The 24,954-nt window shown below is 46.3% G+C and overlaps 1 protein-coding gene across 1 annotated transcript in view; it reads left to right on the top strand.

The window, feature by feature from the left end:
• The window catches only part of LOC146019756 (RING finger protein 112-like), a 64,179-nt gene extending 41,003 nt beyond the window's left edge, over nucleotides 1-23,176 (top strand). The window contains exons 10-12 of the mRNA XM_083152288.1: nucleotides 4,631-4,684; nucleotides 5,066-5,161; nucleotides 21,981-23,176. Of these exons, the coding sequence (XP_083008414.1) occupies nucleotides 4,631-4,684; nucleotides 5,066-5,161; nucleotides 21,981-22,466 (636 nt within the window). The 3' untranslated portion in view covers nucleotides 22,467-23,176. The remainder of the gene's footprint in view (nucleotides 1-4,630; nucleotides 4,685-5,065; nucleotides 5,162-21,980) is intronic.
• Nucleotides 23,177-24,954: the final 1,778 nt, after the last annotated feature.

The following is a 24,954-nucleotide window of genomic DNA, read 5'->3' on the forward strand; positions in this document are numbered from 1 at the left end:
CGATCTGGGATGAGGGGATATCCTTCCAGTGTGTACAGGTGATCTATGCTGAGGGGATATCCCTCCAGTGTGTGCAGGTGATCTGTGCTGAGGGGACATCCCTCCAGTGTGTGCAGGTGATCTGGGCTGAGGGGATATGCCTCCAGTGTGTGCAGGTGATCTGGGCTGAGGGAAAAATCCCTCCAGTGTGTGCAGGTGATCTGGGCTGAGGGGATATCCCTCCAGTGTGTGCAGGTGATCTGTGCTGAGGGGATATCCCTCCAGTGTGTGCAGGTGATCTGGTCTGAGGGGATATCCCTCCAGTGTGTACAGGTGATCTGATCTGAGGGGATATCCCTCCAGTGTGTAGATGTGATCTGTGCTGAGGGGATATCCCTCCAGTGTGTACAGGTGATCTGGGCTGAGGGGATATCCCTCCAGTGTGTACAGGTGATCTGTGCTGAGGGGATATCCCTCCAGTGTGTGCAGGTGATCTGGGCTGAGGGAATATTACTGCAGTGTGTACAGGTGATCTGTGCTGATGGGATATCCCTCCAGTGTGTACAGGTGATCTGTGCGGAGAGGATATCACTCCAGTGTGTACAGGTGACCTGGGCTGAGGGGATATCCCTCCAGTGTGTGCAGGTGATCTGTACTGGGGGGATATCCCTCCAGTGTGTACAGGTGATCCGGGCTGAAGGGATATCCCTCCAGTGTGTACAGGTGATCTGGGCTGAGGGGATATCCCTCCAGTGTGTGCAGGTGATCTGTGCTGAGGGGATATCCCTCCAGTGTGTACAGGTGATCTGTGCTGAGGGGATATCCCTCCAGTGTGTGCAGGTGATCTGGGCTGAGGGAATATTACTGCAGTGTGTACAGGTGATCTGTGCTGAGGGGATATCCCTCCAGTGTGTACAGGTGATCTGTGCTGAGAGGATATCACTCCAGTGTGTACAGGTGACCTGGGCTGAGGGGATATCCCTCCAGTGTGTGCAGGTGATCTGTACTGAGGGGATATCCCTCCAGTGTGTACAGGTGATCCGGGCTGAAGGGATATCCCTCCAGTGTGTACAGGTGATCTGGGCTGAGGGGATATCCCTCCAGTGTGTGCAGGTGATCTGTGCTGAGGGGATATCCCTCCAGTGTGTACAGGTGATCTGGGCTGAAGGGCTATCACTGCAGTGTGTACAGGTGATCTGTGCTGAAGGGCTGTCACTGCAGTGTGTACAGGTGATCTGTGCTGTGGGGATATCCCTCCAGTGTGTACAGGTGATCTGTGCTGAGGGGATATCCCTCCAGTGTGTACAGGTGATCTGTGCTGAGAGGATATCACTCCAGTGTGTACAGGTGACCTGGGCTGAGGGGATATCCCTCCAGTGTGTGCAGGTGATCTGTACTGAGGGGATATCCCTCCAGTGTGTACAGGTGATCCGGGCTGAAGGGATATCCCTCCAGTGTGTACAGGTGATCTGGGCTGAGGGGATATCCCTCCAGTGTGTGCAGGTGATCTGTGCTGAGGGGATATCCCTCCAGTGTGTACAGGTGATCTGGGCTGAAGGGCTATCACTGCAGTGTGTACAGGTGATCTGTGCTGAAGGGCTGTCACTGCAGTGTGTACAGGTGATCTGTGCTGTGGGGATATCCCTCCAGTGTGTACAGGTGATCTGTGCTGAGGGGATATCCCTCCAGTGTGTGCAGGTGATCTGGGCTGAGGGGATATCCCTCCAGTGTGTGCAGGTGATCTGTGCTGATAGGATATCCCTCCAGTGTGTACAGGGGATCTGTGCTGAGGGGATATCCTTCCAGTGTGTACAGGTGATCTGTGCTGAGGGGATATCCCTCCAGTGTGTGCAGGTGATCTGGGCTGAGGGGATATCCCTCCAGTGTGTGCAGGTGATCTGTTCTGAGGGGATATCCCTCCAGTGTGTGCAGGTGATCTGGGCTGAGGGGATATCCCTCCAGTGTGTGCAGGTGATCTTTGCTGAGGGGATATCCCTCCAGTGTGTGCAGGGGATCTGTGCTGAGGGGATATCCCTCCAGTGTGTAGATGTGATCTGTGCTGAGGGGATATCCCTCCAGTGTGTACAGGTGATCTGGGCTGAGGGGATATCACTGCAGTGTGTACAGGTGATCTGTGCTGAGGGGATATCCCTCCAGTGTGTGCAGGTGATCTGGGCTGAGGGGATATTACTGCAGTGTGTACAGGTGATCTGTGCTGAGCGGATATCCCTCCAGTGTGTACAGGTGATCTGTGCTGAGAGGATATCATTCCAGTGTGTACAGGTGACCTGGGCTGAGGGGATATCCCTCCAGTGTGTACAGGTGATCTGTGCTGAGGGGATATCCCTCCAGTGTGTACAGGTGATCCGGGCTGAGGGGATATCCCTCCAGTATGTGCAGGTGATCTGTACTGAGGGGATATCCCTCCAGTGTGTACAGGTGATCTGTGCTGAGTGGATATCCCTCCAGTGTGTGCAGGTGATCTGGGCTGAGGGGATATCCCTCCAGTGTGTGCAGGTGATCTGTTCTGAGGGGATATCCCTCCAGTGTGTGCAGGTGATCTGGGCTGAGGGGATATCCCTCCAGTGTGTGCAGGTGATCTGTGCTGAATGGCTATCCCTCCAGTGTGTGCAGGTGATCTGGGCTGAGGGGATATCCCTCCAGTGTGTAGATGTTATCTGTGCTGAGGGGATATCCCTCCAGTGTGTACAGGTGATCTGTGCTGAGGGGATATCCCTCCAGTGTGTACAGGTGATCCGGGCTGAGGGGATATCCCTCCAGTATGTGCAGGTGATCTGTACTGAGGGGATATCCCTCCAGTGTGTACAGGTGATCTGGGCTGAAGGACTATCACTGCAGTGTGTTCAGGTGATCTGTGCTGTGGGGATATCCCTCCAGTGTGTACAGGTGATCTGTGCTGAGGGGATATCCCTCCAGTGTGTGCAGGTGATCTGGGCTGAGGGGATATTCCTCCAGTGTGTACAGGTGATCTGTGCTGAGGGGATATCCCTCCAGTGTGTGCAGGTGATCTGTGCTGAGGGGATATCCCTCCAGTGTGTGCAGGTGATCTGGGCTGAGGGGATATCCCTCCAGTGTGTACAGGGGATCTGTGCTGAGGGGATATCCCTCCAGTGTGTACAGGTGATCTGGGCTGAAGGGCTATCAATGCAGTGTGTACAGGTGATCTGTGCTGTGTGGCTATCACTGCAGTGTGTACAGGTGATCTGTGCTGTGGGGATATCCCTCCAGTGTGTACAGGTGATCTGTGCTGAGGGGATATCCCTCCAGTGTGTACAGGGGATCTGTGCTGAGGGGATATCCCTCCAGTGTGTACAGGTGATCTGTGGTGAGGGGATATCCCTCCAGTGTGTGCAGGTGATCTGTGCTGAGGGGATATCAGTCCAGTGTGTACAGGTGATCTGGGCTGAGGGGATAACCCTCCAGTGTGTACAGGTGATCTGGGCTGAAGGGCTATCACTGCAGTGTGTACAGGTGATCTTGGCTGAGGGGATATCCCTCCAGTGTGTACAGGTGATCTTGGCTGAGGGGATATCCCTCCAGTGTGTACAGGTGATCTGTGCTGAGGGGATTTCCCTCCAGTGTGTGCAGGTGATCTATGCTGAGGGGATATCCCTCCACTGGGTGCAGGTGATCTGTGCTGAGGGGATATCCCTCCAGTGTGTACAGGTGATCTGGGCTGAGGGGACATCCCTCCAGTGTGTGCAGGTGATCTGGGCTGAGGGGATGTCCCTCCAGTGTGTGCAGGTGAACTGGGCTGAGGGGATATTACTGCAGTGTGTACAGGTGATCTGTGCTGAGCGGATATCCCTCCAGTGTGTACAGGTGATCTGTGCTGAGAGGATATCATTCCAGTGTGTACAGGTGACCTGGGCTGAGGGGATATCCCTCCAGTGTGTACAGGTGATCTGTGCTGAGGGGATATCCCTCCAGTGTGTACAGGTGATCCGGGCTGAGGGGATATCCCTCCAGTATGTGCAGGTGATCTGTACTGAGGGGATATCCCTCCAGTGTGTACAGGTGATCTGGGCTGAAGGACTATCACTGCAGTGTGTTCAGGTGATCTGTGCTGTGGGGATATCCCTCCAGTGTGTACAGGTGATCTGTGCTGAGGGGATATCCCTCCAGTGTGTGCAGGTGATCTGGGCTGAGGGGATATCCCTCCAGTGTGTAGATGTGATCTGTGCTGAGGGGATATCCCTCCAGTGTGTGCAGGTGATCTGGCCTGAGGGGATATCCCTCCAGTGTGTACAGGTGATCTGGGCTGAGGGGATATCCCTCCAGTGTGTAGATGTGATCTGTGCTGAGGGGACATCCCTCCAGTGTGTAGATGTGATATGTGCTGAGGGGACATCCCTCCAGTGTGTACATGTGATCTGTGCTGAGTGGATATCACTGCAGTGTGTACAGGTGATCTGGGCTGAAGGGCTATCACTGCAGTGTGTACAGGTGATCTGTGCTGAGGGGATATCCCTACAGTGTGTGCTGGTGACCTGGGCTGAGTGGATATCCCTTTAGTGTGAAGAATAAATGTAGGACATTATGTCAGCACGTCTGTTGAGTAATGTTGTAGAGGGGTTTATTACTGTATATAAATTACATTCCAGGATCCTGTTTTTTTATTGTTTTGCAGGTTGTTTGCAGCGCGCTGAAGAATAAAAATTATGGCTTTAAATCCCCTATGAAGGTAATAATATGGTAGTTTATACTACATGTTCATGATTTCACCACTGGGGGCACTCTTTCATTGCAGTCTGGGTAAAGTACAATTGCTGCACTACAGAGGAACGGGCCTGGTCAGGGCTTATTCCTGTCTATGTGGAGATGCAGATTAGAATGACACATAGCCTGGTATACAATGCTTAATAGTAACCTAAAGGGATATAACTGGAGAGCTGGGCACGGATGATGTCACTGATGATGTATCACACTGTAATGTTATAACATCTCACACTGCACATGTTGTATTATTATTATACTGCCCATAACACACCGCACCTTATACACAAGTCAAATTATCCTGCTGAAGTCATGTCTGGTCATCTGTACAATATGTCTGTCTCACCAGATGATCAATGCATTTGAAAGTGAAAAGATCTTGCTTGCCAATGCAAACACCTTGGTTGACATCAAGCATAGAATTCAGGATTACATGAAGAGAGAGGTAAATGAGCTGTAACTTTATACAGTATGTATATGTGTGTATAGAGAGAGAGAAAGAGAGAGACAATGACGCCACAGCTTATGGCAGAGCCTAGGGGAATAAGATGGCACTCCACGGATTTCGATAAATAAGCGTATTTTCATTTAGAAGTCCATAGTGAAACAAATCACATCTACATCAAGGTTTCAAGGCTTTCTTGCCTTTTCATTAGGATGTGCGACAAAGGTGCATATAGTGCACAGCACAGCACAGCACAGCACTATATGCACTTTTGTCGCACTTCCTGATGAAAAGTAAAAAAAAACATTTTGTATCCCAATTGCACACAGAGTGAGAAATGACTACATGCCAGCATGATGGGGCCCACACCCCGGACCCATAGCCAATATTAGGGACCCCCAGTGACACAGAGACGCCTTGACGTACGTCCTGGGGGCTTAGCCCTATATCTGCAGATATATGCAACCAAGATCTCTGTATTATCTGATTATTATGTGTATATTTCTCACTCAGTGTGCAATTGGGATACAAAATGTTTTTTCCTAACCAGAATTACCCCTCCCTTTTGTCACCTGAGTGACATCACAATCTGATTGAGCAGCTTACCAACAAATGTGTCATCCTGATAAAAAGGCAAAGAAGCCTTGAAACGTTGATGTAGATGTGATTTATTTCACTATGGACTTATAAAAGAAGATACTCTTATTTATCCAAACCTGTGGAGTGCCGCCTTATTCCCCTAGGCTCTGCCGTAAGCCGTGGGGTCATCGTGTATATATATATGTATGTATATATATATATATATATACATATATATATAGATAGATAGATAGATAGATAGATAGATAGATAGATAGATAGCCATATAAAAAGACAGCGGCGACTAATTATTGTAAATGAGATAAATTAGATAAAAAACAGAATATTTAATGGGATGACAGTAAAAGGGTATACAAATGGACATATATTGCGCGGTAAAATAGTTAATGGTAAAGGTAAAAAAGTATAACTAAAAGATATATATATAATAATTATATATCTATACAAAAAATAAACAAGACTATATTGCTGATAAAAATAAGGTGCTTAACTTATGAGGTGGTAGGAGGTAGGTACCCCAACGTGTTTCATTGATGTGACTTCATCAAGGGGTCAAATAAATATATATATATATATATATACTAGGTGATTCATCGCGCCCTACAGGCGCTCTTCACACCGTCGTAAGGGGCTGCGCCCTCTTAATTTGTGAACATTTGTATATGAGAAAGATGGTTAGAATTGTATGTAAGATGCCTGTATTGCAACTTGAGTTATAGGTGAAATGTGTTAAATAGAGAGCATATGATGTGGAAGGGGGGTGTGTATTGTTTTGTTTAATTAAAAAGCGGTTACAGAGTAAGATGTACATTGATAGTGTGGAGGGTACAGTGACATTTGTGGGTGTGGGGGTGGGGCTGTGTGTGCATGTTGTTTAGGTGTGTGTGTGCAATAGTATAGTAGGGTGTTTCTGAGTCAGCGGCTCCCCACTGGTGGAGGTCACGACACAGGAAAACAGGAGGCTGGGTAGTGATAGGGGTGTGTGGACATAAGGGGGACTAAAGAGGAGAGTGGGAGATACTGTGCAGCTTCTGCCAGTGGGTGAGGGTCCAGCGTGGCAGTACAGGAGTACAGGATGGTGGCCCTGAGTCAGTGTCTCCTCCTACTGGGTGGGAGTTAGGGTACATGAGAGCAGGAGGCTGGGCTATGAGGCATGATAGGGGCATGTGGGCAACACAGCGTCAGCGACTCGCCAGTGGTGGAAGTTACGGTTCAGGAGAGCAGGAAGCTGGGTAGTGATAGGGGTGTGTGAGTATACGGGGGACTAAAGAGGGGCTTAGGGGTGCCGTGAATTGTGGGAGGGGCGTGGGGGGTGCCGTGAATCAAGGGAGGGAGGGGGCGCAGGTGTCCGCGAATCGCGGGAGTGGGCGGGGGTCAGCAAAGCGTGGGAGGGGGCGTGAATTGCGGGAGGGGGGGTTGCGAATTGCGGGAGGGGGGTGTGCGGGGGTGACGTGAATCGTGGGAGGGGGCGTGAATCGTGGGGGGGGTGCGCGGGGGGTCCGTGAATTGCGGGAGGGGGGGCACAGGGCGCGATAAATCACCTAGTTGGTTATATATTCTTGTAGAAGGATGGTAGGATGTTGCTGTCATTCAGAATGCATTTACATAAACACTAATAGTAGCAGTAAAAGATCTGACTTAAAACACCTACAGTAAAACAGAACAGGTGTTATATATTATACAAAGAATTGGTTGATGATGTGTAGGTTGACGTGCACATAGTTGTCACTGTAAAAAAATTGCTACAAAAAAAATCAACACAGAAAGGTCAACACATGTAAATGTTGACATAAGTGTGGCACTTCATTGGTGTCCATGTCGACACATGAGAATGAATATGAAAACATTCAAAAAAGAAAAATAAATCTTCAAAAACTCATGTCAACCTTTTTCATTGTCGACCATAGCCGTGTCAGTGTTTTGCATGTGCCATTTAATTCTGGGGTTGCCGTGAATCGCGAGCGGGGGTGAGGGGGGAGGGAGGAGGTGAGGTGTGTCCGCGAATCACGGGAGAAGGGGTCGTGGGTGGATGCCGTGAATTGCGGGAGGGGGGTGTGGGTGCCGTGAATCGTGGGAGGGGGGAACGCGGGGGGTTGCAGTGAATCGTGGGAGGGTGGGTCGCAGGGGCGGGGGGTTGCCGCAATGACGGGGGAATCGCGGTAGGGGGGGTCGCGGGGGGTGGGGGGGTACCGCGAGGAAGGGGGGGCCTGGCACAAATCGTGGGAGGGGGGGGGTCGCGGGGTGCCACGAATCGCAGGAGGGGGTGTGTCACGGGGTGGGGCCGCAAATCGTGGGAGTCGCCGCGAATTGGGGAGGGGGTGCTGTGAATCGCGGGAGGGGGGTCGCCGGGAGGTGCCGCGAATCGCCACAAGAAAAAATCAACACAGAAAGGTCAACACATGTAAATGTTGACATAAGTGTGGCATTTCATTGGTGTCCATGTCGACACATGAGAATGAATATGAAAACATTGAAAAAGTGAAAAATAAATCTTCAAAAACTCATGTCAACCTTTTTCATTGTCGACCATAGCCATGTCAGTGTTTTGCATGTGCCATTTAATCGTGGGGTTGCTGTGAATGGGGGGGAGGGACACATTGCTCTGTTTCTGGACTTTCTTCTTAATTTATGGATTACCATCACCTGTGCTTAAACACCTTTCTTATCAATTACCCTGTTTAAAACAGGTGATGACAATCATAAATTAAGATGGAAGTCCACAAACAGAGCATTCTGTCCCTCCTGGAGAGGGTCATGTTGGGAGGTATGGAGGTGTGGGGCGCTCACCTGGAGTGTCTGGTGAGTAGCTGTGTCTTTGCTGTGTAACATGGCAGAGGGTGTCTGGCACTGTCTGTGGGCTCACTGGGCTGGTTCTCTGTCGTGTGAGTCAGTCATGTGAGTCAGAGGCTCCACCCAGCGTTACAGCTTCAGACACACTTTGAGTGACAGATGTAGCCAAATATATAAGAGATATATATATAGGGATCAATATGAAATCCCGGCGGTCAGAATCCCGATGGTCGAAATCCCGACCACCGCAATGCCGACAAGGGGGGGACGTGGATCGCCCCCCCTTGCGGACTCGTTGCCCACAAGGGTGGCACACAGCGGACAGTGACGCAGTGGGCACGCAGTGGGCACGCAGCGTGCCCGGTGCCTCCCTACGTTCGGTACACTATTTTATTCTCCCTCTATGGGTGTCATGGACCAGCACATGCGGATTACACCATCAGAAAATAATCACACTCAAGGTATTGAGATGGTGCAAGCTTTCGGGCTTTAATGAGCCCTTCGTCAGGCAGCAGCATAAAATATACACATATGAGCTTACCTTTATATACAGAAAGAAGAGGTGAAGGTAGTTCCGCCTCGCCACGGGTCCCGGCGTGTGTTCCACGCAGTTACTTCCGGGTCCGGCTATCCCAGGCATCCCCACGAGAGCGTCACGCCTCCGTTACCCGGGCGACGCGGCACCACCTGTAAACAAACAAGAAGAATACATTAAAACAGCAGCGTCTGGCTCAAGAACAACTTGGAATACATAAAAAGTGCATCACAGTGTTAAAATACATGATGTTATGCATGGTAAGCATTTTGTGGCCATACTAAGACGCAAAAGGATAAATTTAATTAATAAACACATTCAGGTTCAAATGATCGTTAAGCCCTTTAGGCTTAACAGTATCTAAAACAAAAATCCACTTTGATTCACATTGCAAAAGGGCTTTATGCCTATGACCCCTTCTTTTATTTTCTGGAATGTGGTCAATAATTATGTGTTTAAAATTAGACATGTTGTGTTTCTGTTCAGCAAAATGCCTCGCCAGGAGCTGGTCAGAGGGCTTGCCTGCTAATGCTGCCCTGATGCTAGTCCTATGCATTGCCATTCGCTCTTTCAAGGTTCAAATGGTCTTACCGATGCAGCACAGCCCACACGGGCATTTAACCATATATAATACATAGGTACTTGAACAGGTTAGTGCATAGCGAATAGAATATCTCTTCCCTGAATGGGGGTGATAGAAATATTTGGAGGGTACCATATGTTGACACGTAGTACATCCAGTGCATTTGTGACAACCTGGATCTCGTTTGCGTACCCTACTATCGATGTTTACAAATTCGCTAACATCTGTGTGGAGCAGCCAGTCTCTAATACTTTTACCTTTTTTGTAGCATGGCATTAGTCTAGAATGTTTAAAACACTTCAAATCCTCATCGTCACGTACTATCGGCCACAGCTTTTTACTCCAATCACTGATCTCTTTTTGGGCTGTAGAATAACTCTGCACCCAATGTATGCGTTCAATGGTTTTATCAGGGGCAGACTTGTTGGAAGGTATTAATGCAGCTTCTCTCCTAACTGTCTCAACCTTCGAAAGGGCGGTATTCAAGATGTTGTCTGAATAGCTCCTTTCTTTGAATTTTTTAGTCATACCAACAAGCGTGTCCCCTAGCATCTCTGAGTCACTGGTTATGCGCTTAGCCCGCAGGTATTGTGAATAGGGTAATCCACGTATCGTGGCTGGGGGATGGTAACTATCAGCCCTAAGCAACATGTTTCTATCTGTGCTTTTGGTGAATAATTTGGTCACAATTTTTGAGTCAACAATGCAGATATTAACGTCTAGGTAGTTGATCTCTTCAAGGCTAGATTGGTAAGTAAATTTTATCGGGCGATCAAATCTATTAATCTTCATCATCAAAGTCTCAAATTCATCCAGGCGTCTTCTCCAAAAGAGGATGACGTCATCTATATATCTCTTATAGAAAAAAAAATGTTTCTCTTACTTCACAGTTAAAAAAAGAAGTCATTTTCAATATCTACCATAAATGTATTCGCTTAAGCGGGGGCCACAGGAGATCCCATGGCACACCCGCTTACTTGTAGGTAATACCCATTGCAAAAATAGAAATAATTGCGGGTCAACACTAACCGGAGCAAGGTAAGAAAAAAAATCTAAATTTGGACCACAATAGAGTGGATTGCCCGACAACAATTTTTTAACAGCTGTTAATCCATCAACATGAGGAATGTTGGTATGATGTCCATGGTGCACAACCACATGCCACCAGGGACATCACCAAGCCCATCCAACTGTAGCAACAGATCAGTGGTGTCACGAAGGTAGGTATGCCCATCCTGTACACAGGGCTGCAAAAAGGCATCAAGGTATTCAGCAATGTTACTGAACAATGACCCCCTGGCCGATATTATCGGCCGCCCTGGGGGATTGTCCAACCTTTTATGTATCCTGGGCAGCGTGTACAGGATGGGTATCCTAGGTTGTTGTATTTTAAGAAAATCACCTGTCTCTCGTGAAATAACATTATCAACAATAGCCTGATCAATAATTGCAAATACCTCATGTTTATAAGTATCAGTTGGATCCTCATTATGCTTCAAATATACATTACCATCAGATAATTGTGCCTGAATTTCATCACAATATTGCTTAATGTCCTGTAGGACCACCCCTCCTCCCTTGTCCGCTGATCTGATAACTATATCTCTATAGCCAGTCAGATCCTTGAGGGCTTGCCACTCGGCCTTCGTCAAATTATTGCGTTTTTTTTTAAGCGTTCAGTTGTGAGTCCATCACCTGTGCGTCCAGTGCTTTCATGTAGCCAGCTAGGGCTGTGTTATGTGATACAGGGTCAAATGTTGACTTGTTCCGAAATATTTTGGGTTTAGGCAAAGTAGATTCTGTTGGAGTTCTAGGAACAACAGGAGCATTTTTTGTTCCAAAAAATTCCCTTAGCCTGAGTTGCCGACCTAGGTATTGCAGGTCGATTTTCCAATTCAAGCTGTTAAAAGGATTAGTCGGGACAAAACTGAGGCCTTTGTTTAAAACCCTAATTTCGGTGTCAGAGAGGGCCCGGCTTGATAGATTGAATACTTGATTTATTTGGTTTTCTGTCCTCTGCCTTTCTTTGGCTCTGCGGTGCCGCTGGCCTCCTCTCCGGATTTTTTTGAAGATGTGGCTCGGCCTCTCCCACGTCTGGTCGTTACCCCTAAAGGGGGTCTAACACCAGCTTTCGGTCTGTAGGAATCATCACCAGATGAAGGTACATCACTGGAATTGTCGCCATTGTTGTAACGTGCTTTCCTTGCTCTCTGAAAGCGATTGCGGTAACCTGTGTCAGCTTTTCCAGACAACCATTTATAGACCTGATGTTCAGTATAGTCACGGGTTACCGTCTCTAATTTCCTTCTTTTAAAGGCAACTAATTCCTGCTTATACACAGACACCTGTGTGTTTAATTTATCCCACCAGTCCGTGTTTTTATCCTGTAGTACAGTGGTTCCCAACCTTTTTTCTCTCCCGTACCCCTTGATTAGGCTTTTCATTGATAAGTACCCCCTCCTCTTATTTTGAAATACAGATGGGTCAGGTCCCATCCTGGCTGGCGGGTCGCCAGAACGTCCTCGCTGGCGACCCGCCAGCAGCCGCGCCAGCGAATACACTGAGACGCGCGTATATATATATACATATATCATACACTGTATGATCAGTGTGTGATATAGGTATGTGATATACAATGATCGGTGTGATATAGGTACATGATACCCAATGATCGGTGTGTGATATAGGTATGTGATACCCAATGATCGGTGTGTGATATAGGTATGTGATACCCAATGATCGGTGTGTGATATAGGTACGTGATACCTAATGATCGGTGTGTGATATAGGTACGTGATACCCAATGATCGGTGTGTGATATAGGTACGCGATACCCAATGATCGGTGTGTGATATAGGTACGCGATACCCAATGATCGGTGTGTGATATAGGTACGTGATACCCAATGATCGGTGTGTGATATAGGTATGTGATACCCAATGATCGGTGTGTGATATAGGTACGTGATACACAATGATCGGTGTGTGATATAGGTATGTGATACACAATGATCGGTGTGTAATATAGGTACGTGATACCCAATGATCAGTGTTTGATATACTGTAGGTATGTGATACCCAATGATCGGTGTGTGATATAGGTACGCGATACCCAATGATCGGTGTGTGATATACTGTAGGTATGTGATACACAATGATCGGTGTGTGATATAGGTATGTGATACACAATGATCGGTGTGTGATATAGGTACGTGATACCCAATGATCGGTGTGTGATATAGGTACGTGATACACAATGATCGGTGTGTGATATAGCTATGTGATACACAATGATCGGTGTGTGATATAGGTACGTGATACCCAATGATCGGTGTGTGATATAGGTACGTGATACCCAATGATTGGTGTGTGATATAGGTACGTGATACCCAATGATTGGTGTGTGATATAGGTACGTGATACCCAATGATTGGTGTGTGATATAGGTATGTGATACCCAATGATCGGTGTGTGATATAGGTACGTGATACCCAATGATCGGTGTGTGATATAGGTACGTGATACACAATGATCGGTGTGTGATATAGCTATGTGATACACAATGATCGGTGTGTGATATAGCTATGTGATACACAATGATCGGTGTGTGATATAGGTACGTGATACCCAATGATCGGTGTGTGATATAGGTACGTGATACCCAATGATCGGTGTGTGATATAGGTACGTGATACACAATGATCGGTGTGTGATATAGCTATGTGATACACAATGATCGGTGTGTGATATAGGTACGTGATACCCAATGATCGGTGTGTGATATAGCTATGTGATACCCAATGATTGGTGTGTGATATAGGTACGTGATACCCAATGATCGGTGTGTGATATAGGTACGTGATACCCAATGATTGGTGTGTGATATAGGTATGTGATACCCAATGATCGGTGTGTGATATAGGTGTGTGATACCCAATGATCGGTGTGTGATATAGGTATCTGATACACAATGATCGGTGTGTGACATAGGTACGTAATACACAATGATCGGTGTGTGATATACTGTAGGTAAGTGATACACAATGATTGGTGTGTGATATAGGTATGTGATACACAAGGATCGGTGTGTGATACACAATGATCGGTGTGTGATATAGGTACCTGATACACAATGGTCGGTGTGTGATATAGGTGGATCCGATACGATTTCCCGGCGGTCGGGATCCCGGCGGTCGGAATCCCGACACTGGAATCCCGACCGCCGAAATCCCGACAAGGGGGGGACATGGATCGCCCCCCCTTGCGGGCTCGCTGCGCTCGCCACGCAGCGGGCCCGGTGCCTCGCTACGCTCGGCACGCTATTTTATTCTCCCTCTATGGGTGTCGTGGACACCCACGGAGGGAGAAAGTTTCGGAATTTCGGCGGTCGGGATTCCGACCGCCGGGATCCCGACCGCCGGGAAATTAACCGCATCCCGATATAGGTACCTGATACACAATGATCGGTGTGTGATACACTGTAGGTATGTGATACACAATGATCGGTGTGTGATATAGGTATGTGATACACAAGGATCGGTGTGTGATACACAATGATCGGTGTGTGATATAGGTACGTGATACCCAATGATCGGTGTGTGATATAGGTATGTGATACACAATGATCGGTGTGTGATATAGGTACGTGATACCCAAAGATCGGTGTGTTATATACTGTAGGTACGTGAAACACAATGATCGGTGTGTGATATTGGTATGTGATACACAATGATCGGTGTGTGATATAGGTACGTGATACCCAAAGATCGGTGTGTTATATACTGTAGGTACGTGAAACACAATGATCGGTGTGTGATTTAGGTACGTGATACCCAATGATCGGTGTGTAATAGGTACGTGATACCCAATGATCGGTGTGTGATATAGGTATGTGATACCTAATGATCGGTGTGTGATATAGGTATGTGATACCCAATGATCGGTGTGTGATACAGGTACGTGATACCCAATGATCGGTGTGTGATATAAGTACGCGATACCCAATGATCGGTGTGTGATAGAGGTACGTGATACCCAATGATCGGTATGTGATACCCAATGATCAGTGTGTGATATAGGTACGTGATACACAATGATCGGTGTGTGATATAGGTACGTGATACACAATGATCGGTGTGTGATATAGGTACGTGATACCCAATGATCGGTGTGTGATATAGGTACGTGATACCCAATGATTGGTGTGTGATATAGGTACGTGATACCCAATGATCGGTGTGTGATATAGGTACGTGATACCCAATGATTGGTGTGTGATATAGGTATGTGATACACAATGATCGGTGTGTGATATAGGTACGTGATACCCAATGATTGGTGTGTGATATAGGTATGTGATACACAATGATCGGTGTGTGATATAGCTATGTGATACACAATGATCGGTGTGTGATATAGGTACGTGATACCCAATGATCGGTGTGTGATATAGGTACGTGATACCCAATGATCGGTGTGTGATATAGGTACGTGATACCCAATGATCGGTGTGTGATATAGCTATGTGATACACAATGATCGGTGTGTGATATAGCTATGTGATACCCAATGATCGGTGTGTGATATAGCTATGTGATACACAATGATCGGTGTGTGATATAGGTACGTGATACCCAATGATCGGTGTGTGATATAGCTATGTGATACCCAATGATTGGTGTGTGATATAGGTACGTGATACCCAATGATCGGTGTGTGATATAGGTACGTGATACCCAATGATTGGTTTGTGATATAGGTATGTGATACACAAGGATCGGTGTGTGATACACAATGATCGGTGTGTGATATAGGTACCTGATACACAATGGTCGGTGTGTGATATAGGTACCTGATACACAATGATCGGTGTGTGATACACTGTAGGTATGTGATACACAATGATCGGTGTGTGATATAGGTATGTGATACACAAGGATCGGTGTGTGATACACAATGATCGGTGTGTGATATAGGTACGTGATACCCAATGATCGGTGTGTGATATAGGTATGTGATACACAATGATCGGTGTGTGATATAGGTACGTGATACCCAAAGATCGGTGTGTTATATACTGTAGGTACGTGAAACACAATGATCGGTGTGTGATTTAGGTATGTGATACACAATGATCGGTGTGATATAGGTACGTGATACCCAATGATCGGTGTGTTATATACTGTAGGTACGTGAAACACAATGATCGGTGTGTGATATAGGTACGTGATACCCAATGATCGGTGTGTAATAGGTACGTGATACCCAATGATCGGTGTGTGATATAGGTATGTGATACCCAATGATCGGTGTGTGATATAGGTATGTGATACCCAATGATCGGTGTGTGATACAGGTACGTGATACCCAATGATCGGTGTGTGATATAAGTACGCAATACCCAATGATCGGTGTGTGATAGAGGTACGTGATACCCAATGATCAGTGTGTGATATAGGTATGTGATACACAATGATCGGTGTGTGATATAGGTACGTGATACCCAATGATCGGTGTGTGATATAGGTACGTGATACACAATGATCAGTGTGTGATATAGCTATGTGATACACAGTGATCGGTGTGTGATATAGGTACGTGATACACAATGATCGGTGTGTGATATACTGTAGTAATGTGATACCCAATGATCGGTGTGTGATATAGGTACGTGATACCCAATGATCGGTGTGTGATATAGGTACGTGATACACAATGATCGGTGTGTGATATAGCTATGTGATACACAATGATCGGTGTGTGATATAGGTACGCGATACCCAATGATCGGTGTGTGATATAGGTACGTTATACCCAATGATCGGTGTGTGATATAGGTATGTGATACCCAATGATCAGTGTGTGATATAGGTACGTGATACACAATGATCGGTGTGTGACATAGGTACGTTATACACAATGATCGGTGTGTTATATAGGTACGTTATACCCAATGATCGGTGTGTGATATAGGTATGTGATACCCAATGATCGGTGTGTGATATAGGTACCTGATACACAATGATCGGTGTATGACATAGGTACGTGATACACAATGATCGGTGTGTGATATACTGTAGGTACGTGATACACAATGATCGGTGTGTGATATAGGTATGTGATACACAAGGATCGGTGTGTGATACACAATGATCGGTGTGTGATATAGGTACCTGATACACAATGATCGGTGTGTGATATAGGTACCTGATACACAATGATCGGTGTGTGATATACTGTAGGTACGTGATACACAATGATCGGTGTGTGATATAGGTATGTGATACACAAGGATCGGTGTGTGATACACGATGATCGGTGTGTGATATAGGTACCTGATACACAATGATCGGTGTGTGATATAGGTACCTGATACACAATGATCGGTGTGATATACTGTAGGTACGTGATACACAATGATCGGTGTGTGATATAGGTATGTGATACACAAGGATCGGTGTGTGATACCCAATGATCGGTGTGTGATATAGGTACGTGATACCCAATGATCGGTGTGTGATATAGGTATGTGATACACAATGATCGGTGTGTGATATAGGTATGTGATACACAAGGATCGGTGTGTGATACACAATGATCGGTGTGTGATATAGGTACCTGATACACAATGATCGGTGTGTGATATAGGTACCTGATACACAATGATCGGTGTGTGATATACTGTAGGTACGTGATACACAATGATCGGTGTGTGATATAGGTATGTGATACACAAGGATCGGTGTGTGATACACAATGATCGGTGTGTGATATAGGTACGTGATACCCAATGATCGGTGTGTGATATAGGTATGTGATACACAATGATCGGTGTGTGATATAGGTATGTGATACACAATGATCGGTGTGTTATATACTGTAGGTACGTGATACACAATGATCGGTGTGTGATATAGGTATGTGATATACAATGATCGGTGTGATATAGGTACGTGATACCCAATGATCGGTGTGTGATATCACGGCGCCCAACGGCGTTTCGGGGTATATCCCCCCGTCTTCAGGGACTTAAGGAACAAACAGTATGTGCAAAACAAGCATATATATAGCATATGTGACACTCAAATAATTAAAACAAGAGTGCTCTCACCTGTCCGGCGTCGCCGCCCGCTCCGGGTGCTCCACGCTGTTTCCCCGTCGCGTCCAATGCACGTGGGACGGCGGCGCCGCACAGTGACATCACTCCGGCAGGGAATCAAGGTTGCTAGGCTACGCCTGGAGATGTAAACAAACGGCGGCCATCTTTTACAGCATTTGCGATTCCTGCACGCAAAGAAACATTTAAAAGTTACTGATTAAAATATCATGGTTAAAAACAACATAAGAACATTTGAGATTTATGGACAGCAGTAAATAATAACATCAAAAGATGCAATATTATAATCAAACTGATACGGAATTTACATAATGTTATGCATCCTTTAAGGTGGGAATTTCCACTACCTAAGGGTATAAGTGACCTACAGTAATAATGAAGCAAAAAACATGAAAAAACACTGAGGCAAATCTTTTCAAAGAAAGCACTGCAGTCCCAGGGCCTCATTCAGACCCCTAGGTGCGATGGTGTCTAAGGAATATATCCATTTGCTTTCTCTTTGCAAGAGAATTTTTGCCCTGTTCCCTCCCCTTAAAGTGGTAGGAACATGGTCTATAATAATAGCCCTTAGGCTGGGAATGGTATGCTTGTATTGGGCAAAATGCCTGGCCACAGGCTGTTCACTCGAGCCACTACTGAGTGCTTGTTTTATGGCGCTTCGATGCTGCGCCATACGCTCCCTAAACTGTCGTTGGGTCTTGCCCACGTATGACAGCCCACATGGACAAGCTAACATGTATATAACATACGTAGTAGTACAGGTGACAGCTTGCCTGATGTTTATACGTCTACCTGTATGTGGATGGTTAAATGTTTTGCTTGGTGTTAGGGTATTGCACGTAGTGCAACCCAAGCATCTAAAGCTTCCAGTTTTTTGGGTCAAAAAATGCGTATGTTGTTTTTTAAGGAGAGGGGTTACATCCAATTTGACTACTTTATCCCGGATGTTGTTACCCCTAGTGTAACTGGGCAACAATCTACTAGTTTTCAGGGTGGGTAAATCAGGATCTGAATTGATCATAGGCCACCATCGTTTGGCCTTTTTGATGACAGGATCTGTGTCAATTGTGTATTTATTAACCAAGGGTATCACTTCACCCATATTTTTCTTGGGTTTAGCGATCATAGTTTGTGGCCTGGGTATGGACAATACTTTCTCTTTAATTTTACCCAATTCAATGCGATCATATCCCCTTTCAACAAATTTTTCTATCATTTGGTTTAATGCTTCCACCGTCTGGTCCGGATCTGACGTGATTCTACGGACTCTGAGAAGCTGGGAATAGGGGAGTCCCTTTTTGAGGGATACTGGGTGAAAACTATTAGCTTTAAGAACAGTGTTCCTGTCCGTAGGTTTGACATAAATCGAAGTGGCAATCTGATTGTTGGAGACCTGGATGTTAATATCTAAAAAATGTATATTACTCTCACTGATATCAAAAGTGAGTTTAATCACACTATCAGTGAGATTATGAGCATCCAGAAGGTTGCTTAAAGACTCTTTTGTACCCATCCAAAAAATGATTAAGTCATCGATAAATCTTCGATACAATCGTATTTCCGATATCAGAATCCCATTTCTGTAAAATAAATCCTGTTCCACTGAAAACATAAATGCATTCGCGTACGATGGGGCCACTGAGGACCCCATCGCACACCCTGCTACCTGTAAATAGTATTTGCCATTATACAAAAAGTAGTTATGGGTTAAGACCATCATAAGACATTGTTGGTGATAAGTCGACGGACTGACTCCACACCTGCCCCATGCGGTATACAGGTGTAGAGGCTAGTCACATCTGCACTATACATGTGGAATTGAGGTGGTAAAGGTCCTATGTCTCCCAATGATTGTAATATCGCAGTAGTGTCCTTGATATACGACGGTATCTGTTGAATACAATGATTTAATATTGAGTCCAGATACACTGCGATGGGTTGGTATAAAGATTCGACCGCCGACACTATCGGTCGTCCGGGGGGTTTGTTCAGAGTCTTATGGACCCTGGGGACCGTATAGAATAGCGGGGTGCGTGGATGTTCAACTTTAAGTGCTGAACATAATTCACTAGTAATTTGTCCCTGTTGAACTGCCACATTCAGGACTGCATCTAGCTCTCTTTTATAGATGTTAGTGGGGTCGGATGTTAGGGGGCGGTATGTGGTTGACACTGATAGTTGTCGAAGACATTCTTGATGATAGTCAGTGACGTCCTGTACCACTACTGCTCCCCCTTTGTCCGCTCCCCTAATAATTATGTCAGTCCTTTCAGACAATGTCTTAAGGGCCCCTTGTTCTTCCTTGTTCAAATTATGATATCTGTTTACCAACCTGGGTGAGGCTGATGTCGCTGCAGGTTCCCCCATGATTCTAATGAAAGACTTAATGGTGTGGTTGTTACTTAGAGGATCAAACTTAGATCTTGGTAGCAGTTTTTTCAACTGTGATGGTATCTCGTCGCACGCTTGCTTTGGTGGTGGTGGTGCTGCTTTCCCAAAGTGTTCCTTGAGTTTCAAGGTCCTGTGAAGTTTGTATGTCTCCATTTTATGTTGAAATGGATCTGCCGGTGACGTGGGCACAAAGGACAGGCCATGTGAAAGTACCTGTGTCTCCATGGGGGTCAATTCTTTGGTGGATAAATTAAAAACCAGATCAGCTTTATTATATATATATATATATATATATATATATATATATATATATATATATATATATATATATATATATATATATATATATATATATATATATATATATACGCATACATACATATATATATTCTTCTCTCAACCCTCACGTTACTAATAATGACAATACTAGCCGAGCTGCCTCTTAACTTCTCACCCCATCTGCCTTGTTTAGTATCTCAAAATCAACTACCCCATCCCAAACCATTGTCCTCACTTTGGTTTTTACCTGGGCCTGGTCTTCACTCAGCTCTGTGCTGTCTCAGACATGAACACCTCCTATCTCTGACCACCTCCACTGATTTAGCAAATGCCATCCCTACATCACCTGCCAAGTCTTCTCTTACTAGATGGAACCTTGACCCGCTGGAACTCTCCGGTTTCTCCCACTGCTTGGCCTCTCTTTTCTACCTATCACTGTCCTTGTCTGTCCTATCCAGGCTTTCTCCATATACAACCATGCTCTCACATCTGCACTGTACTCTATTGCCTGAGCTGCCACTATAAGGCTGCCTATGCTGGTCCCCTCCTCTGTCTTTGGCTATACACTTTAATCTGCTTTCTCCAGTAAGGCCACCACTTCTCTAAATACTTCTGGAGAAAGTTTAACTCTCTCGCTGACTTCACATTCATAACAATGACCTCTCCCTCTCTAAGCAGCCTTGGCGGACAAAATGGTGGCTGGAATCCCCTTCAGCGACCCAACACCTTCTTCTCCAGTGGTCGAGGCGGACATTTTGAAGTGGGGGTATACAAAGGTGAAAGCTGCAGTTATGTGCACTTACGCACTGCAAAGTGGGCATGGCCGCTCAAAATTGGCATGTCTACATGTAGTGTACCACAGCATATACCCCTTATACACATTGGACCTTATTCAGGTCTACCAGCTTACACGCGTCCATGTCCCCCATGACTTTGTTCTTGGCCCCCGTTTCTACTTCATCTCTGCCTCCATGGTCTTTCTCTGTGCATCTGTTGCTCCTCCAGCCACCAACATGACCAGTATTCTAGTCCACATTTACCTGTCTCTGACCTCTCTCCTCCTATCCTGACTTCCGAGATGCTCACCCCTCCTCTCATAATGTTGTCCTTTCCTCGGCTCCCAATGTCCCATGTGTAGGGGACCTCTCCAACTCTGCCCAAACATTTTCTCACCACATTTGGTCCCTCTTATAATTCTCCTAATGCTTCAAGGATCAGTCTCTTTCATACCCTGGAATCCCCTTTAACCAGGAATGGGGAACCATTGGCTTCCCAGCTGTTGTTGAACTACACATCCCAGCATGCTCTGCTACAATTTTGAGATTTGAAAATGCTAAAACCGTGGCAGGGCATGCTGGGATGTGTAGTTCAATAACAGCTGAAGAACCAAGATTATTTGCTGATTGTCTCCTATATGGAATGGCGTCCAGCTTCTTATGTCTTTATCTTTTCTTGTTTTGTCCTGCAACATTTCCTGATCCCGTCTGTTTATTATTGTGCTGAACCTGCTTCTTGATCTTTATTAGACCCCCTCTGGATTTGGCATCCTGAAGATTACAGCACCTAAATTAAAGAATAAATTCACAGCTGAGGTTGAAGCCCGTCTCAGCGAGTACACGAGCCGCCTGAAAGGTGATGAAACACAGAAGCAGGAACTTGAGAATAAGCTGAGGATGAATATGATGCAAGAAGTGGAGGGACTATGTGCCCAGCACGAAAGTCGCAATATTAAGTATGCAGCACGAGTGGGTTTAGCAGTGGGGGGTCTAGCCCTGGTTGCGGTTGGAGGCGCAGTGGGAGGTGCTGTTGCTGGAGCACTTATTGTTGCAGAGCTGGTAGCTGTTGAAGTTGCAGTTGGGATTGGTGTACCTGTAGGTGGGGCTATACTGGGGCCCATTGGAGCCTGGATTGGACACCGCATAGGCCGTCTCTTTGGACGTAAGAAGAATGAAGACAACCAAGTATCTAATAATGAGGGTACCGAGAGAGAGAGGCTGTTGGGCAGCGAGTGACAATAACAGCAACCAATACTCGACTGATGGCTGAGCTGCCCACTGTCTCCTTCCCAGCACATTACTGTATATGGGACTATTACATAAGATTTGCTCTGGTTTTTGCAATCTGGACCTGAATTACGGAGCTCCTGCCATGTCCATGGGCAGGGAATGTTCTGTCACATTCTATCTATGACTGACAAGGTAGTAATGAGGAAAGTAGAAACTGTGATGGATGTCACCTGGGACAAGGAATGGAGGTTACAGCCACCACGTATGGTCCGGACCGTTCCAGTTTTTTGCTACATTTCCGGAAAGCGAGGCTGTAATCTCTCCCTCCTCCTCTCTCTCTCCCCATCTCCTAATTCAGGGCTTTCTGGGTTGGATGGTAAAATACAAAGTTCTTGTTAAAAACCTTCTGCCAATCATTGATTATATGTTTTTATATAAATGTATCTTCTTCATGTCAATGTTTATTGAACACTTCTGCATTATGGTTATGGCATAAATGGAGATTCTAGGGATTGCGAGTATCTGTGTAAGGCGTGTGATTGTATTCACTTGATACATATGTTTGTGTTAAGGGACAATAGAAAACTACTGTATATGTGTCAATGCCATTGTGAATGTTTATTGCTGAGACTGTTGAATCAGAGAAAAAAGTTTGTGACTTTATTGACCAAAATCAGCTGCGCAGTAATTTCCCTGAATAAATGATGTCTACATAACCTGTATAATTATCCCCGCGCCCTGTCCGGGGTTAAAGTGTGTGTGTGAGTGTGTGTGAGGGGAGGGTGGATCAGAGCTCCACCACCTGTAATGGTAGGCGGAAGTAGTTGGGTGGTAGCTGGCAGGGGAATGAGTTCCTCCACCTCTCCATGACCACTTTACGCCCCAGTGCCGGGACTAGTTCTCCTTACTGCCTCTCCGGTGGATTAGAACTGAAGCAGAGCAGAAGAATTGAATTTTACCTGGTAAAGTAGGAGATCATCACAACTCCACCTGTACACCCCATTCCCGGGCACCTATGGAAAATGATGAGCACCCACGGCCGGCCCGCCCACTGACAGCTGTTGCTCAGGAGTAATTGCTGCCTGCGATACAGACCCGACTTCAGGCAGAATCAGGACTTCCGGCAGCAGTGACCGCGACCGCTGAATTCAGGAATACCGGCCGTGCATGGACCCTCCAGGACATAGCGGTGAATGTAGACAAGTCCACCAGCTATACCTGCTGACCCCTGGGGCCCTGGTATACAGGAGCTGGCTTGTGCGACCAAAACCGCACTGGAACGTGGTGGAACGCAAAACCGCACATCACACTTTTGGATTTATGCCATGGAATGGGGTCATGTGGTCAGCCTAAAGATGGTCGACAGTCATTAGGTCGACACCACTAGGTCAACATACTACAAGGTCGACATGGGACAAGGTCGACAGGTGATAAGGTCGACACAAGCATTATGTCGACATGGTCTAGGTCGACAGTCAAAAGGTCGACATGTTGTTTTTTTTACCCGAATGTTGACACAGTCGATATGGACACAGGATTAAGTGCACCGCGTCCCCTTGCATGGCTCGCTGCGCTCGGCACACTATTTTATTCTCCCACCACGCCCTAGTGGATGGTAGGGCATGAAATACCGCCTGTCGGCACATGTCGGCTCAAAAATCAGCGAAAAACCCCATGTCGACCTAATAACTGTCGACCTAATGTTTGTGTCGACCTTATCACCTGTCGACATTGTCCCTTGTCGACCTAGATCTATGTCAACCTTGCAGTATGTCGCCCTAATGACTGTCGACCATCTTTAGGTCGACCAACCGACGGTATCCCCATGCCACTGAGTCCGGCTGCTGCACTGTAAAGGTGCCCACACACTGCGCGATGGTCGGATGCGTTTTGAACTTATTAGATCAAAGCACATCGCATGCAGTTCACATCGCACCCTGTTTTTGTGGGCTCGCAGTGCGTATCACAAAGTACAAACAGTATCCGCAGCCTGTACGTTTTGTACTACTGTAGATATAGCATCTAGTTCAAATTGCTCGCTGTTTTAGCGTATCCCATGCAATGTGTTCTAGTACAAAACACATGTAGTACAAAACGTACCGCGTGTGGGCACCTATAAGCGAGCACCCAACATACATGGTGGGGTAAGTGAAGCTGGCCATGCATCAGGAGGACCAGCATCTTTATCCAGATCGTGTCGCGATTTCCCGTTAACTCCCCGGCAGCTTCCCAGACACACGATAGATCCTATGTGGGTAATTTCACATAATATCTATTGTAAGATCGGCAACTCCCAACATACTGGTCATTAGCAGCATCTTCAGATCATGGGGTGATTCAGGTTGGTTTGCATAAGCAAACTCAATCTTTAATGGACAAAACCATGCTGCACTGCAGGTGGGGCAGATGTCACCTGTGCAGAGAGAGTCAGATTTGGGTGGGGTGTGTTTAAACTGATATCTCAATTGCAGTGAAGAATAAAGAAGACAGTATT

Source organism: Crinia signifera, chromosome 7 (assembly GCF_055691185.1).
Source record: "Crinia signifera chromosome 7, ASM5569118v1, whole genome shotgun sequence".
NCBI lineage: Eukaryota > Metazoa > Chordata > Amphibia > Anura > Myobatrachidae > Crinia > Crinia signifera.